This window comes from Calonectris borealis, chromosome 7, assembly GCF_964195595.1.
Source record: "Calonectris borealis chromosome 7, bCalBor7.hap1.2, whole genome shotgun sequence".
Classification (NCBI taxonomy): Eukaryota; Metazoa; Chordata; class Aves; order Procellariiformes; family Procellariidae; genus Calonectris; species Calonectris borealis.
Window position 1 is genome coordinate 21,402,197 of NC_134318.1, and position 16,167 is coordinate 21,418,363.

Sequence of the window (16,167 nt, forward strand, 5' to 3'; positions counted from 1 at the left end):
TTTTCTTTATCAAAGGCCCTTGTTTTACCCTTTCCTTTTGAAAAGAAGAATGAGCAAAACAAATGCTTTTTATGACTGTGTGTTTTTTTCCCCATTTTGTTTTGTTTCTGTGTTAAGAATGCTTTAACCACCAGCTGTGGGCTCCCTCTAGAGAGTCCAAAATCCCATAAAGCACCTTGCAAAAATAAGAATTTCCTCAAATACTACTGAAAGCCCCTCCCCAGACTGCATGTACGCTCCCTTTTGCCTCCCATGATCTCTTGATATTTGTGCTATAGCGGATTTATCCCTCTCTCTATCTCTCTTTCTCTGTTGTGGTTTTTTTTTAATTTCTTTTCAGTGTTGATGCAAATCCCCTGTTGTATTCCCCCTGTGTTCTAATCCAGTTTCCATATTCTCTGTGATGTCCTTCCTTATCTTCATTTCCTCATTTCCTTCCTCTGCTTTCCATCAGCCTCCAAAAAAGATTTGGGATTATACTCCTGGAGATTGCTCTATCCTTACTAGAGAGGATAGAAAGGTAATTGTGTCTCACGTACGTTGTACTACAGCATCTAGCGCGTATGTATGTGTGTATATGCTTTTCTTTTTCTTTTTTTTTTTGTAGCATTGCTTGGGTTTTGTGTGCTTGTGAGTGATTTTTTTAATTGGGTTTGATCTCATTAACCTAACAATTACGTAGCTAGTAAACTGATTTAATAAACAATTCTTAAAGCATAATCAGTCATAATTTAGAGTGGTGGTTTTGCTATCTTGACTTGCAATGATAATTATACTAACAGCATATTGCATATTGTTACAGTATCTTTTTTTTTTTTTACAGGTGGGTTTTATAACTTTATGGTTTGTAGAATTAGATTCTAGCAGGCCTGTGCATCTTAATTTTGAATGTTAAATGCCTAAAACTATTTCCTCCGTAATGATTGAAACATGATTAATTACTAGTGAATTTCTGTGTATTGTCCATACCATCTTTGTCTTTTTTCAATTAAAAAGGCTCGTTTTTTTTTTTTTCAAAATTAACATTCCTTTGGTTCCCCTAACCCTAAGCATTATTTTCCCATTCTTCTTCTCCTTCTTTAACCAGACTGATCTAGAAAAAGACCTCTACCTCTACCAGACTGAGTTAGAGGCAGATTTAGAAAAAATGGAGAAGCTTTATAAAGCGCCACATAAAAAGCCGCAGAAGGTATTTCCTATTCTTTTCATGCTGCCATCCCTGTTTCCAAACTCTCTGCTCTAATCTATTCACTGCTGGATGATTATTAAATGAGGTTGGGATAAATAATGGTTCTGACCGTTCTGACTGCATGGCTTGCTGTGTCGCTGTCAGAAATAATAGAACGTGATGCTGAGAATCCGGCTTGAAATCCATTTCAGATACAGTGATTTCCTCTCTCCCTCATTCCCTTTCAGCTGCCCCCCACCCCCACGCCAGTCTCCGTTTAGGGTTTTGAGCTCAGTGTCTGCAAAAAAACCCTCTCTATTTTTCACATGAATAGGCAGCAGCAATCAGCTTAAAATTCTTGGTTGGCGTCACGTCATCATCTCGTGCCTTTCAAGCGTGTTGCCATCTACACTCCCTTCATACAAGCCCTGCTCTCTGCTAGGAGCTCACGCCTACCCAAGATTTGGATATTCCCAAGAGATTTTACACAATTTTCCTTATGCTCCACCTTGCCATGGCCTTCTAGGGCAGGTCAGCTGCTGCTGCTGTTTTGAGGGTCTGCAGGACCCGAACCATGAAATGATAGATTAATTTGGTAACACGCCATTTTTTCTATTTCTTTCTGTTGTTGATTTTTTTGAAGCTGCAGCATTTCACCAGGACTTGAAAAAGCTGCTTTTTCAAACCAAAGATTGGCTTTTTCTTCTTACATAGGAATCCTCAAATAGATGAGGGGACACCAAATAGAGCATTTCTTCTAAAATTGCCTTCAATTTTTAAAATAATGTGCCTAGGAAGTGTTAGATGGATTTAAAGCAAGCGGATAAGAACTGGCTTTTGCTATTGAACCTGTGCAGCTGGCATTGCTTCTCTTAAGTAAGGAAACTGAACTGAAACATTGCTTTTCTTGTTAGTGCTTTGATATTTTTTGGAACGCTGAGGAATGTATTGTGCTGCAGAAATGTAATATACCTTTAAAGCAAAGGCGGGCAGTGACGGGTTGGGGGAAAAGCTTGGGGAAATAATTATGAGCATGTGTCTCCTGGTCATGGCCCAGCTGGTTATCTCTTCTTGCTTTTGGCTTTATTCACAATGACTCATTTGCAGACAAAAGAATAGGCGCTGCGAAAAGGGAAAAGGCATGGGCTGTGCTAAAAACCTGTCACTGCCCTGAAGGAACTCAAGAAAATTGTCGCTTTTCTGCAAAGACATTGACAGCTTAAATTGCATTTAGACTTAAACCTCAATGTCTCCTAAAGGCTAATATTCAAGCAATAGATGGAAAATTACTTAAGCAAGCCTTTTTCTTTCTCCTCATATGTAAGTGTGTATCAATGACTCCTTTGTTTGGACTTTTGCAGAATACAGCAGGTGTTACTCCTCTGGAAACTTCCACAGACCATTCTTCCTAGTAAGTTTTCCAATTGCTTTTTGATGTCTCTTTTACAATCTGAGGGCATGTAGGACAGGGTTTAGGGCGTTGGAAATGGGTTGGCTTTATTTTTTGGTGATGGATATAGGCAAATGCATGGAGCATGAGAATTATACATGTGCTTTAGATGAGCCCAGGTACAGTATCTGCTCTTTGATCTTGAATGAATTTTGAAGTGATTACATGAGCGATTGCATTGTCTAGATAAGAATTGCTGATTATGCTAAGCGGTGACTTTAAAAAAAAACCTAACTGACTTTTAACTCCATCTTGATGAAGTTTGCAGTAACTTCATGCAAGTAACTTTATTGCATGGAATAAACAAAGTTTGTTTCTGCTACACATGTATGATAGATTGGCTCCCAGTTACACACACCAGATCAAAAGGATGCTGTTGATGGAAGGCAATAATTTTCCAGCTTCCAGGAAGGGAATGGTGGTAGCAGTAATGATATTTCTCAACGATCTAATGTGTCACTGCTTTCCCGGAGGAATATGTAATAAACAGTATACTCTGTCTAAATGAGTTGTACATGGAGCTTGTTTGTTTTAGAAGAGGAACACAAAAAAAAAAAATCCAGAGCAAGATGCTGAGTTGTGCTGAGTTACCTGAGCCATGGAGCCAGCTCCTGCTGCGAACCTGCTGCTCCTTGTAATTGGACTGAGTGCTTAACATTGTCCATAGGCACAGTGATCCCCTCTGTGTGGATGGTTTGTTAGGAAAGGCATGTTATTCTCCAGACGCCCATTAATATCACGTGTGTTCACTGCCCCTCGGGGGCTGCCTTAGAGGTCTCCTGTACTTCTTTCAACTCAGTTCCCTTCTCTCTGTGTTTATTCTGCTGGGAAATTCGCACACTGCTGCATTTTGTTGGTTGCTCCTATGACTGTTTAGTTTTGTTTTGATAGAGAGAGAGCAATAAAATAAATGGAAATCTCAGAGATTAGTATAAAGAATAGCTTATTTTTGCCAAAGACTGGTAAGGTTTTCGTCCACAGCAGCACTGTCTATGCCCTTTCTGATGCCACCCAAAGCACACAGGAGTGCAAGCATCTGAGCCAGCGGAGGGGAAGCAACCTCAGTAGGCTGGGAATGGGACGCAACAACAAGACCCAGTGGAATCGGACATTCTTCCCTGCCCTGCCTTTAGAGAGCAGGGAGAAAAGATATTTGGAGTTTACTGTCTTTTTTGCAGTGTTGCTCTTCCCTCCGTTCACCTGATTCTGATCTTGCAGACTGCCTTGGCCCCCACAGTACTGCTTGCTGGCCCGAATGAGGGAGCAACTGGTAAAGGGACTCTGCCAAATGCCTCCTCTCTCTCCCGCACGTGTATTTGCAAAGGAGGATTATTTTAACCCTTTGGTTTTTCACAACTAGGCTAAAATGCTTTTACCCCCCAGGAGAGGAACCTCAGGGCAGTCATTATTCCCTGCAGCAACTAGCAGGGCTTCCTTGGGAACCTGACAAAGAGAGGCACGGGGATAACCCCCATAAGGCACAACAGCTCTGTAGCTATGCGTCTGTTTGAGCATTGCCTAGGTTGAAAAAGTGACAGTATTCCCTTTCTCTTTTGTGGTGCTTTTCACGGGCTTTTACTCCAGAAAGTAATTTATGGGACTGCGTATGACCTGGTTTTCCTTGTCCAGAAACTAAAATCTTCTTTGTGATCCAGACATTGTGTAATTCCATCTCCATAGCCAGTCCTCTGATGTGTTTGAAAGCTTTCTCTTTACCCCATAAGTACAGCGTCTATCCAAAATAAACATATGCATGTACAAATTTATCCACAACAAGCAGGCGTAACCACAAGCATTTCCACACTCGCATAAATTTGAATCACTCCTGGACATCAGGATGTAAACCAGCTTTCAAAATGCTTCCATGAATTGGCCAATGCCCTATTTTTTTATTTTTTCAAACTTTCCAGCAGTCATGCTTTGGCCTCAGAATAGCTTTGTGTGAGACTGCATCTTATTCTGAAGAGCCTGGTTGAGCACAAGAACTGGTATCACATGAGCTTAGCTTTTAGGGAAACATTGTCTGCCTGATTGCTCAGCAAGTCCTTTGTACCTGGAAAGGCCATTCATACCGTTCAGGCCATTGTCGGTTATTTTTTTAGAGAGAAAACAGTGAAATCTAGAAATCAGATGTGGGGGCATACTTCTGCTTAGATTCACGACTGAAGAAAGAGATTTGTAATAAATTCCAGTCTTTAAAGACCTAAGAAATTAAAATTGTACTCATTTTAACAGCATTTTGTTTATATATCTGCATCATAGACCTAGACTCCAGGATTTTTCATTCCCTTTAGTGGAAGCCTGAGGCAAAGCTGAGCAGAACTGTGCACATCTGGGAATTTCTTTGGCATTTAAAACAGCAGTGTCTATAGCCCCGTACCATTGCTTCTCTGCATGGTCCATCACTGATGGGCTTGAGAAATTGCTCTGGGAGTCTTGAACTATAGTGTTAACTGGGAGGCTGAACTGGTTGAGATGAGCTCCTGAACAGCTGTGCTTTGTAACGAGGAATCAGGTATGGCTAGTGTTTAAGACGAGAGGACTGAGAGCTGGAAGATATTTGTGCTACTTCCAGCTAGCCATTGAATTTTTTTGTGTCTGCGAAGAAATCATGCATCTGCTCTGTGACTGTTGTCTCATCTGTAAAATAATGGAGGAATGCTTTCCTGCTGACTGTTTTCTGGGAGACTGAGCTGGGAGAGTTCCCTCAGGTGGAGAATGCTATGGTAGTGCCAAACCTAGAACATTATTGGAATGTATTCATAACCTCTTCATTCAGCACCAGTTCTTCATACACAGTCTATTACGGGTTCTCAAGTGTGGTTTTCTCTTACTTTGCATGAAGCTCTCAGCAAACAGAAGTGACTCACTGGTGTCCCTCCCCCTTTTGTGTTTTCCAGCTCCACATACTCACCCAACTACCATGCAGTGAAAAGGGAGTCAGAACCAGCACTGGGGGACCCTGCTGGCTTGGAGAATGAAAGGCAGATTTACAAGAGTGTGCTGGAAGGTGGAGATATCCCATTCCAGGGGCTGAGTGGTCTCAAGCGACCTTCTAGCTCTGCTTCCACAAAAGGTAGGTGGTCAGGGCACTAACCTCTCCTCCATTCTGCACATTGTCAAAAGCCAAGTGATATGGGGCAAACTGCAGGGTTTAGAGTCCTATTCAAGCCAGTTGAGGTTTCCTCTGTCCTTCCTCTTTGCCATTCCCAGTTTTCCCTCCTTTTTTCTCTCAGCCTACACTAGCCAATGTTTTTCATGACCCCTTTATCTGATCCAGGTTCCTTTTCCCAACAGGGACCAGTTCCCTCCATCCAGCACCTCAGCCACACCCCACACCCTCATGTTCTTCCTCGAGGCTGCTCAGGCTGGCCTTGCTATCCATCTGCTCCCACTGCCTTGCCATGCTAGAGCCCTTCCCTGCCTTTTCTGCTCTTCCTGCTGCGGTATCTCAGCAGGCCACACCATCTCTGCTGGCCTGGCTACCCTGGTGTAGCTGGAGCCATGTGCTCCACAGCCTCCTGCCTGAGATGGGTGTGCAGAGAATGCATGGGACACTGTAAACCAGCAATGTCCTGCAGGCTCTGAGACAGCGAGGCAGCAGAGACCGCTGCATCTCCTCCCCTTTTCTCCCCCCGTCATGGGCTCTCTAGAACATTAGGACAAGGAAGAGCCTGACTCCCATCAGGAAGCTGTATACGGGAATGTATCTCTGAGCCAACTTCAACCTAAAAATGGCTTGAGATGGGGAGGGGACTGGGGAAGGAATGCATTTGGTTTCTGAACTGCTCTCCCTAAAAATAGTACATCACACCAAAAAAGTCTCTCTCTGTCTCAGTCTTCCAGCTGTTTTTCAGCATTATGTCAGGCCTGTAGGCCAGGGAGTCCAACTGGATCTGAACAAAAAAAAATCTGTTCAGTTATTGTTCCCCAAACTGCAATTGAACCTGAATGGTTATTTTGGCATTTGAGTTTGTACTCAAATCGGAAACAGACCTAAACTGCAGTCTAAGCTGAACCCAGACTGGATCTGACTTTAAAAAAAAATAATGTCCTGATCTGACTCCCTGATTTTTAAAGCCATGGCCAACTACATTGTCTGAAGGACACTCAGCTTATTCCTGGTATGGGGATCTCTAAGCAGACAGCTCTTGGGCAAGGCCAGCTGATGTGGCCTGCTTGGGCTAGCAGAGTCAGCCGTCAATTGTCTCCTCCCTCCCAGGAATAAACTGTTTGGCAAGCACTGTGGTGAGACCATAGTAGGTGTGATTACAGGCTTGGCATTAAGCCGTTTTTGCAATGTTAGTGCCTCTGCATTCTTGCTGACACCCTGATCCTGCCCAGAGTTCAGCTACCCTTTTCCATGGTGCCGCAGCTTCCCTGGAAGCTGATGATGCTTAGCACTTTTTAGGAGGGTACCTTCAAAGTGCTCCAGATCTGCTTCTCATTTTAGAGATGTTAGCAGCACTTCATCTACTCCTGTAAGCGTGGCTTGTTATGCAGTTTCTTCCTGCTTTCTTTATGTTTTGGAACTTTGTTTCTTTAAAGTGCATTTTATGAAATCCAAGCATGTTCTTTCTCCTTTCTCAATAGCTTTCTAGCACTTAAGCTAACAGGTTGTATTTATTTTATTCTGCATGCTTACCAGTGGATCGTAAAGGTGGGAATGCTCATATGACTGCACCCTCTTCAGTTAATAGCCGAACCTTTAACGCTAGTCATACCGGTATGTTAGGTCACGCATGTAAACATAAGAAGCCCTTATCAGCTGCAAAAGCCTGCATTACTGAAATCCTCCCTTCTAAATTCAAACCCAAACTAGCAGCTCCAGCTGCTCTTGTGCAGGACAAGAAGGGTATCTTGCTGTCCCATGAGAAAGCTCAAAGCTGCGAAAACCTTCGTAGCTCCATTGCCTTGTTCGATAATAAAAAAGCTTTCATGGTAGACATAGGGGAAAGCATAGAAAACATGCTGATGAAGTCGAAGCAGGAGTATGCCATCAAATCCGGCAGTACCATGAGCCTGCAGGAGTATGGCACCAACTCTAGGAAAGGCTACCTGTTCCCTGCCTCCAGGAAGAGTGGGATGGAGTTTACAATGCTGTATAAAGACATGCACCAGATCAACCGGTCCAGGATCCATTTGGGCACAGTCTCCTCCTGCAGCGTGAGGGATATTGCATCTCAGTTTGAGAATGAAGCTAAGGACAGGATGGAGCACAGCCTTAGTCGAGAGGATTCAGAGCAGATCCCCAAACACACCGTTTCCTCCCGTATCAGTGCCTTTGAGCAGCTGATTCAGAGATCCCGATCAATGCCCTCGCTTGACTTTTCCACTGGACAAACCAAATTCACCACTTCTCTCCAGTCTAAAACTTGTCTGAGTTCTGCCTACTCTGCAGAGTTTCTTCTGGATTTGCCAAAAGCACACCAAGAAGAGAAGGATGCTGCCAGCTTGGCAGATAAATCCTCCCACTCCTGCAGCAACATGGAGGACACGGCTTCGGATGTCAGTGATGCCATCCCTATGGACACACTTTCAGCTTGCACGGATGAGATAGATCTCCTCTCAAATGCATCCAATGACAGCGGCAGCAGCAGCAGCAACCTCAGTGGGCCTCAGAAGCATAAAATCAACAGATGCAAAGGCGCATGCCCAGCTTCCTACACCAGGTTCACTACCATCCGAAGGCATGAGCAGCAGCAGGCCTCCAGGAACCCTGACTCCAAAGGGGCTGTCTATGGGGACAGACACGTGCTCCCCAGAAACGTCTACCTCATGAGCCCGCTTCCCTTCCGATTGAAAAAGCCCTTCCAACACAAATCCTGCAGGACTCCACCCCCAGACTGCCCGGGAAGCCCGGCAGTGCCCAGTCCTGAGAACCCAGGCGACCCCATACAGCTGCAGGGGGGCGTAGGAGACAAGAGTCACCACTCCCAGCACCAACTGTGCTCCAGAAGCAGGCCTCTAGCCCCTAGGCGCCTGTCTTCCTTTGACATTGTGGAGAGGCTTAGCTACTTCCCCACCATGGGCTCTAGCCAAGATAGCTTCATGGGCCGGGCTGACACTCCTGACTCCTTAAACAATGGGAACCCTGTTCCATATGCTCTCTGTCACAGCCTGGACACAAACAACAACCCGCAAAGTGAACTTGGGACGTACCTAGGAGGTGGCTTTTTGTGTTCTTTACCAGTGTCCCTTCATCAGTCTTCATGCTTTCCTTTCTCCTCCCCTTTTCTTCCACAACCCTTGCATTTTTACTCCCCACCTTTGCATCCCCTGACGCGCTCTGTTTTTTCCCCTGGTGTGTCTAATGTCCTTTGCGTGTCTTGCTGAGCATTTTTGTTCAGGGTTTGTTAACAGCTGCACTTCTGAGAAACGATTTCCGCTGCCTTTCTAATCACATCGGGTTCAGTTTGTCGCTCAAGCAACTCCAGGGATGCAAGAATCTCAACATGAGATATTTCTAGTCCTATATAATTTGCACACATGGGGATATAAAACAAACCCAGATGATTTGCTGTAAGGAGCAGTTTCTCAAGGTCTAGTTGTGTGCGTGTGTGTGTGTGTGCGCGCGCGTGTGTGTATTAAACTTTTCTCAACAGTAAAATGCCAAATCATACTTTGATGGCAGCGAATCTTTTCTTCACAAAGTCCTTCTATGTCTTTATTCTTTCCCGTACCGTTATTTTCTCCCTGTTTTTGGATCTTTGTTCACAAGTACAGCCCAAAAGGGAAAAAAATTAAAATGGATAAATTAGCAACATCTGATTGGCAATTTGGTCAATGGCAATTGAGAATCCTTACTGTCATAATGGAAACAAATTGTTTAAAAATATCTATTTTTTTCCTTTCTGGTTATGCTAAATAAATCCATCTGTATTTTAACTTCCTTATGTTGTTTCGAAGTAGATTCAGAATCACCAAGGCATTTTGCACCAGTTGATTACATGGAAACTCCAGAAGAAATTATCCGCAGACGGCATGACGATAAAGAGGTAATGCCCTCCTTTATGGCCTAATATCAGTTGTAGCAGCTCCAGATACAAGAAATATAGCATTCAGCCTTATATAAGGACAGCTGTATGTCCATGGCTATGTATATTGGAAGTTAGAACACCAAGCTGGAACTAGTATGTTTTAATTTTAATACTGCCTCTGCCACTGATTTAATGTATAATGTGTAGTCCAGTTTAGCTTTTGTTTAAAATGAACCTGATAGTTCTTGTCAATTGCACAGAATGACACGGGGCTTTAAAGAACTGGAGATGTATGTGAGATGTAGTACAACACCGCAGTACTCGCAGATAAAGATGAAATGGTTATTCTATAAGTGAGTTAAGGTTTTATTGTTCTCCAAGCAAGCCACTTGAATCGGTATCAATCAGTCTGGTGAGAACAGTATTTTTCTTGTGGTTTCTCAGGTTTTGAACAGCAAATGTAACATATTTTAAGCTATCAGAAGTGTGAAGTTTCCCCCCAGTGCAAACTAGAATTCTTTATGGTGTCTCGAGTTGTTGATGACAGAATGTAGCAGTCTTTCTCGAAATAGCTGTGCAACACTGGGACAAGCCGAAATAATAGGAAAGCTACGTAGACTTTTCAGCACTGACTGTATTCAAGCTGAGTTAAAGAAGCTACAAAGTGATTGCTTTCCAGGAAGCTGTTAGTTTTCACTGTCTGTGGAAAAAAAAAAGTTACATTTTGGGTTTAACTTTAGTTAACTTTCTGAGTTCAAATAACGTTTGTGTGTGCTTTGAAATATGGTAAAATCTGCTCTTAATTCCTATGTGAAAAATGTATTTTTGCTGTCTTCTCCCGTGAAACAGTTAGTAATCCCCCCACTTCCAAAATCCAGCACGAAAACTTGTGTAAGAGCAAAACTCTGAATTCACTAAGACCTGCTGGCTTCAAATGAGTCAGCAGGGAGCTGAACTCTTCAGCCTACAGTCAGCCCCAAAAGGTAGAAGCATCCTTCTGCCCAGGTACTCAGTAATGCACATTTCCATTAGTGTGCCAGAGGCTTCAGAAGTCCAAAATAAGTCCTTGGGCTTTATTTACTTTATTTTATGAAGTATATTACATGAGCCCAAAGGAAGTGTGGGAGAACCTGATACCTGAAGGTGGTTAGGCACTCTCCCAAGCTCCTTGCAAAGCTCAGGGGAGTTTGGTGCCTCGGAACTTACCTGTGAGGCTGATTCAGGTCTCTTGGAAGTCAATGAGAGAAACTCCTTGTTGATTGAAGGGGGTTTGGATCAGCCCTCTGCATTATAGGCAATCTTCTTAGAAGGTCCCAGAACCTGGCCAAAACTGAGAAAAACTCCTCGTTGACTTCCATCAGCTTTGGATCAGATCCTCTGTATGAGCTGGATTTCAGTTATGCCATAATGTTGGTATACTTTCTGTGCTTGCAAAACAAAAAGGTAGTTATGTAGTTAGTAGAGTCAGTATTATGTAGTTAGTAGAGTCAGTATTTTATGTTGAACTGTAAAATCCCAGCTATTTGCTGGGACTTCAGAAATTTTATTTAAGTCACATTTATGGCAGCTTTTGAATGCCTTTAACTAGATGATTTACTGCCCATTTTATGCAATTTTATGGCAGAAACTTTTAGAGGACCAGAGACGGCTTAAACGTGAGCAAGAAGAAGCTGATATTGCAGCTAGAAGGCACACAGGGGTTATTCCAACGCACCATCAGTTTATCACTAATGAGCGATTTGGGGACCTCCTAAATGTAGACGATACAGCAAAGAGGAAATCTGGGTCAGAGGTCTGTTCTAGTTACCTCAGTCTGCTGCTTGACCCAAAGCAATATTTGCCTCTCACAATGTTGTGCTTTAGGCCGACATTAGCTCTTCAGAGAATGTCGTTTGTTTTTTTTTTCCACCTTCCCCTTTCCCATTCTGGCTTCATTTAGATCTGCTTTGACTCTTGTGCCTGGTAAATTAATTTATATCTCTATACCAAGCTGCATATGTTAAAGCATGCCTGCTGAGAATTGCTGGTGCACACCTGTGATGCATGCCTTTAAATATCAGCTACTTTTAGTGAATCAAAGGCATTCTACATCTTTTGCATCATATTGCTACAGTGTCTTCTTGTCTGTGCCTTACGCTTAGAAACTTCATGTCTTGTTGATCCTGGCCATGTGACTGTCTCATTTTTTTTTTTTAGAAATGGATTGTTTCTTGTCCTCTTGAAAGATGCTTAATGTCCTTTAGAAACAATTGGAAAAAGTCTTAGCATGTTTCACTGCATTTGACCTGGTCAGTCTTTCTGAAAGAGGCAAAGGAGGAGGTAGACATTTTTCCCATGAGCCCAAGGCACTTTTCCTGAGGGCTGGATGCTAGTCCAGGTGTCCCGGCCGAATGCCTTTTCCTGCCTTAGGGATTGCTGCTGGGGCTCTGGGCAGCAGCCGTTTGCCCAGAGGTGCTGCACTGCAGCGGTGGGTGAGGTGGTCACCATGTGGATGGACTATACTTGTCTGCCCTTTATGTAGTTTCAAATCGTCTGGTGCCGCATGAATACGACCACTTCTTATTTTATGCTTTATTACCGAAACGACTTTAAAATTGTCTGAATATTTTTTGGCCATTAGGAAATCAGCCAAGTAGATCAAGCTTTAAAGCCTAGGCCTGCTGTCAAGGTCCTCTTTGGCTTTATAGCCACTGAAGACATTTTTTTAGACATGTGCTTAATTTATTCATATTTTCTCCTCACCTTTGTCTCTTTCCTACCAATTTATACAGAGTACATGGGTCACATTGCAGGATTCAGCAGGGCCAGGCAATAATCAATAAGAGCCACATCAAATAAAATCCTACTGTTTTTTTCCCAGCTAGTAAATTTTGCTTTTCCATTCACGTGTCAAGGGAAATTTGGTCCCAGTAACTGTAATTACTGGAGCAACTTTCATTCAACAGGGTTTCTCACATTTAAAAGTTTACTGCTGTTAAATCCATTTTCTGTAGAGCTCTTAATTACTGTTATACCAGAAGTTGGCACTTTTTGCCCTGGTGGGAGAGACCTATCCAGCATATTTGGACGGTATACCAGTGGCACACAAGCTTGTAGCAGAATACCTGCATTCAATTTCTTCCCCAGACTAATGTTAGCTATAGAAGAGGGTGCTTTTCCTCAGAAGAGGGTTGAAAACCTAATTATTATTTTAATGTGTTGATTTTTTTGATCTCTAGATGAGACCTGCTAGAGCCAAGTTTGACTTTAAAGCACAGACGCTAAAGTGAGTACAGCTTATTACTACTACCTTGAGTGTTCTTCCTCTGCTTTTTCCTCTGGGATGCAGCATTTATGAAGGTGTTGGGCAATTGGATTCATGTTTTGGGAGTGTCTTTCCAGCAGCTCAAAACAAAAGTGTCTATAGTAAGACTGGGAAAAGTAAAATGAATCTTGCAGGTCGTAGCCTCTAAAGGACCTTTAGGAAAACGTCTTCTTTCTCAGTGCCTGTGTATCCCATGTGATTTTTAGGGCAAACCCGCATTCTTTACTGGAACAAATGAGCGCTCTGAGGGTGGGTGGAGCCATGGGAGAGTGCTCTGGCTGATGTTCCTCCTCGCACCTTGTAAGCAGTATGGCTGGGTGAGACCTTTCGGCAGCATCTCTGTCTCTGCCCGCGTGCTGGAGACGGAAGAGATTCCCCTGCGTGACATCCCTGGTTGTGCTCCCACTTAGGAGCTGGAAGAACTGTGTTAGTAGCTTACTGTGTAAATCTGCCATACAAATGGTCAGAAGAACATAGATATGAAGAACAGCAGCATCCTTTTGACTGTGCTAAGCATAGCCCAAAGTCAGCAAAGGACTTAAACAGATGCCTAGCTTTAAGCATGTAGGTGGGCCCTTGACTTAGGATTTTCCTGATTCGGGACCTATAAGGGTACAGAGTGGTCACTGCTCCTCTGGCATCTGTGGATGCACCAGTGGATGTTTCTGGTGGCATTGTTGTATCTCTGAGCCCTGTTGTGGTCCCTCGGGTGAATCACACAGCACTACTTGTTCTTTTTGGGGAACACTGCTGTGAAGAGAAGGCCTGGAAGGCCTTTCCCTCTGCATGAGCCTGGAGAAGCTCTCATTTTAGCATTGCTCAGTGAAGGACCTGCTGTTTTTCTTCTCAGGTGCTAATGTCCTGGGAATATTTTCTTATATGTTCTGTAGGTGATGATTTGTAATGATTTACACAGCATCTCCCCAGCACCTGTAATAAAACTGAAGGACGTGTAAGGTGGAACTGTTGTGTCCCTTGAGCAGAACATAACAGGGTACCAGGCAAGAGTAAAGGACAGCTTGTGGAAATCATGTTACGAAAGGCTGGGTTGGTTGTTTTCCTGTGGGGACTCAAGTAGTAGGTTTTTGGGCCTAGTACAAGCTGCCCACAGTGGGAGTTCCTCCAGCTGCAGACATTCATATTTTTAGCACTGAAGACTGTAGATTGAAATCCCAGTTGTTAGCCCAGGTGAGGTCAGTGGTTGCACAACCACAGGCTGACCAGAAGTGTAATCGTTGCAGGATCAACATTAGCCTGTGAGGGGGTTCATCTAATTGGCAAACTAGCTTCCATTAAAATCATGAGTCTCTTTGGAAGGCACTTGTGACACGACCTGTTTCAAAACAGGAATTGAGCACCGCTCACCATACCCAACATGGAAAGCAGCCAGTGGCATCTTTCGCCTGAGCTTGACCCCATTGCTGCTGGAGGATGTGGTTAGAAGGGAACTCAGAGGCTAGCTTTTTTGACAGGATGCCCAAAGAGCAAGAGAGTCCCTGCACATCACAATATGAACAGGATAATTCTCAACATGTAGCTTTCGCTTTGGGTGTAGCATGATTTGTATCAACAGGGCTGATGCAGACCTTGGTACCTAGGGATTGCTGGACAGAAAAAGAATGCGTCTGTTCTCCAGCAAAGTTCTGATGGAGTGCTTGTGTTGTTAACAGGGAACTTCCTCTGCAAAAAGGAGATATTGTTTACATTTACAAGCAGATTGACCAGAACTGGTATGAAGGTGAACACCATGGCAGAGTTGGCATCTTCCCACGATCGTACATAGAGGTAGCTGCTTTCCTTGCAGGTGTTCTCTTTGCCCGCTCCCTTTCTGCCAGTGACCAGTTTATGGGCTTCTCGTATGTGACTCATTTGTTCATTCTAGCTCCTCCCGCCTGCCGAGAAGGCTCAGCCCAAAAAGCCATCACCATTGCAAGTATTGGAATATGGAGATGCTATTGCTAAGTTCAACTTCAATGGGGATACCCAAGTGGAAATGTCCTTCAGAAAGGTAGGACATTTGTTGTGCTGATGAATTGAATCCGGGCAAATGTGGAAGTTTTTTAACACTGGTAACTTGCAATTCCAACAAGCTCCAATAAGATGAACTCTGTATTCAGGAAGTATTCCTTCTTGTCACCTATGTTTTTACTCCATAGTCATTATGTAGTGAGAGTGTTGCAGGTAGGCTGAATCACGAAGTGCCAGTTGCTTCCTTAAGGCTAGCTGAGAAGATACTTTGAGCACAAGTGCTGGAAACCTGGCTCGGCAAGGCAAATTAGATATTTGATGACATATCTCCAGCCTGATCCTCTCCAGTGGAGATGCACACAGTCACATGAGAATGGCAATATAGAAAAGAAGGAAACTGGGTTCACCTTCCTTTGTACTGCAAGCCAAATCACTGAGCAGAGGCAAGTGAGATTCTGTGGTATTGAAGTGGCTGGCTAGACCTGACTGCAGAGTAAAGGGATAGCAGTGGGTTGTGTAGTGGCTGTTCAGAGCAAAGTCAGCCACATTTAGATTAAGTAGCAGCATTTCTCCATCTCAACCAGCTTTCTGTTTTGATGCTCAGGTTAGATCTTGTCTGTCTTCTCTTTTAATTATACATGAAGGTGGGGCTTGCAGTTTATATTAAGGATCTGGAAGTCACTTCATTTGTCAGCAAAACAGGAGAGAGCATAGAGAGACCTACTTTAAACTGCAGACCTGTGCATACTTCTTGTACAGCTCATACCCCTGAGAGTCTCGTGGTCAGCCTGAAACTGGTGGTTTCCATTTTTTTCCCCTAGCAAGTAGGGTCTTGAAAATATGAGCATAACTGAGTGAGTCTGCAGACAGCCCAAGTCAGCACCAGAAGATCTGCATTTCCTCCCTCTCTGAACCGAAAAATATCATTCCCACTTAGAGGCTAGGGTTAGGACCACATAACTGGGAAATAGGGGAGGCTGAGAGCCATCGATTGTTTTAAATCAGCTGCAGCAAAATTAGAAATGTAATCTGCTTTGGAATGATGAAATACGTTAAAGTCAGGACTACATTGCTATTCCTTCCCATAGGGTGAAAGGATCACATTGATTCGACGAGTGGATGAGAATTGGTATGAAGGAAAAATCTCTGGCACCAATCGCCAAGGCATCTTCCCTGTCACTTACGTGGAGGTGCTCAAACGGCCAGTGGTCAAGAATGCCATCGACTATCCGGACCCACCAATGTCCCTCTCCCCTAACCGCAGCATGACAGCTTCACCACAGGTATTTGGATTAGA

At 43.6% G+C, this 16,167-nt stretch overlaps 1 protein-coding gene across 3 annotated transcripts in view; it reads left to right on the top strand.

Moving 5' to 3' along the window:
- The window catches only part of SORBS1 (sorbin and SH3 domain containing 1), a 177,383-nt gene that overhangs the window by 145,977 nt on the left and 15,239 nt on the right, over positions 1–16,167 (top strand). Inside the window, exons 18-27 of one of the 3 annotated variants that reach the window (XM_075154481.1) lie at positions 455–520; positions 1,088–1,189; positions 2,530–2,579; positions 5,519–5,694; positions 9,528–9,616; positions 11,223–11,390; positions 12,817–12,863; positions 14,573–14,687; positions 14,785–14,910; positions 15,959–16,153. In XM_075154481.1, the coding sequence (XP_075010582.1) occupies positions 455–520; positions 1,088–1,189; positions 2,530–2,579; positions 5,519–5,694; positions 9,528–9,616; positions 11,223–11,390; positions 12,817–12,863; positions 14,573–14,687; positions 14,785–14,910; positions 15,959–16,153 (1,134 nt within the window). The remainder of the gene's footprint in view (positions 1–454; positions 521–1,087; positions 1,190–2,529; positions 2,580–5,518; positions 5,695–9,527; positions 9,617–11,222; positions 11,391–12,816; positions 12,864–14,572; positions 14,688–14,784; positions 14,911–15,958; positions 16,154–16,167) is intronic. The other 2 variants (XM_075154482.1, XM_075154483.1) reach the window with 2 other exon arrangements.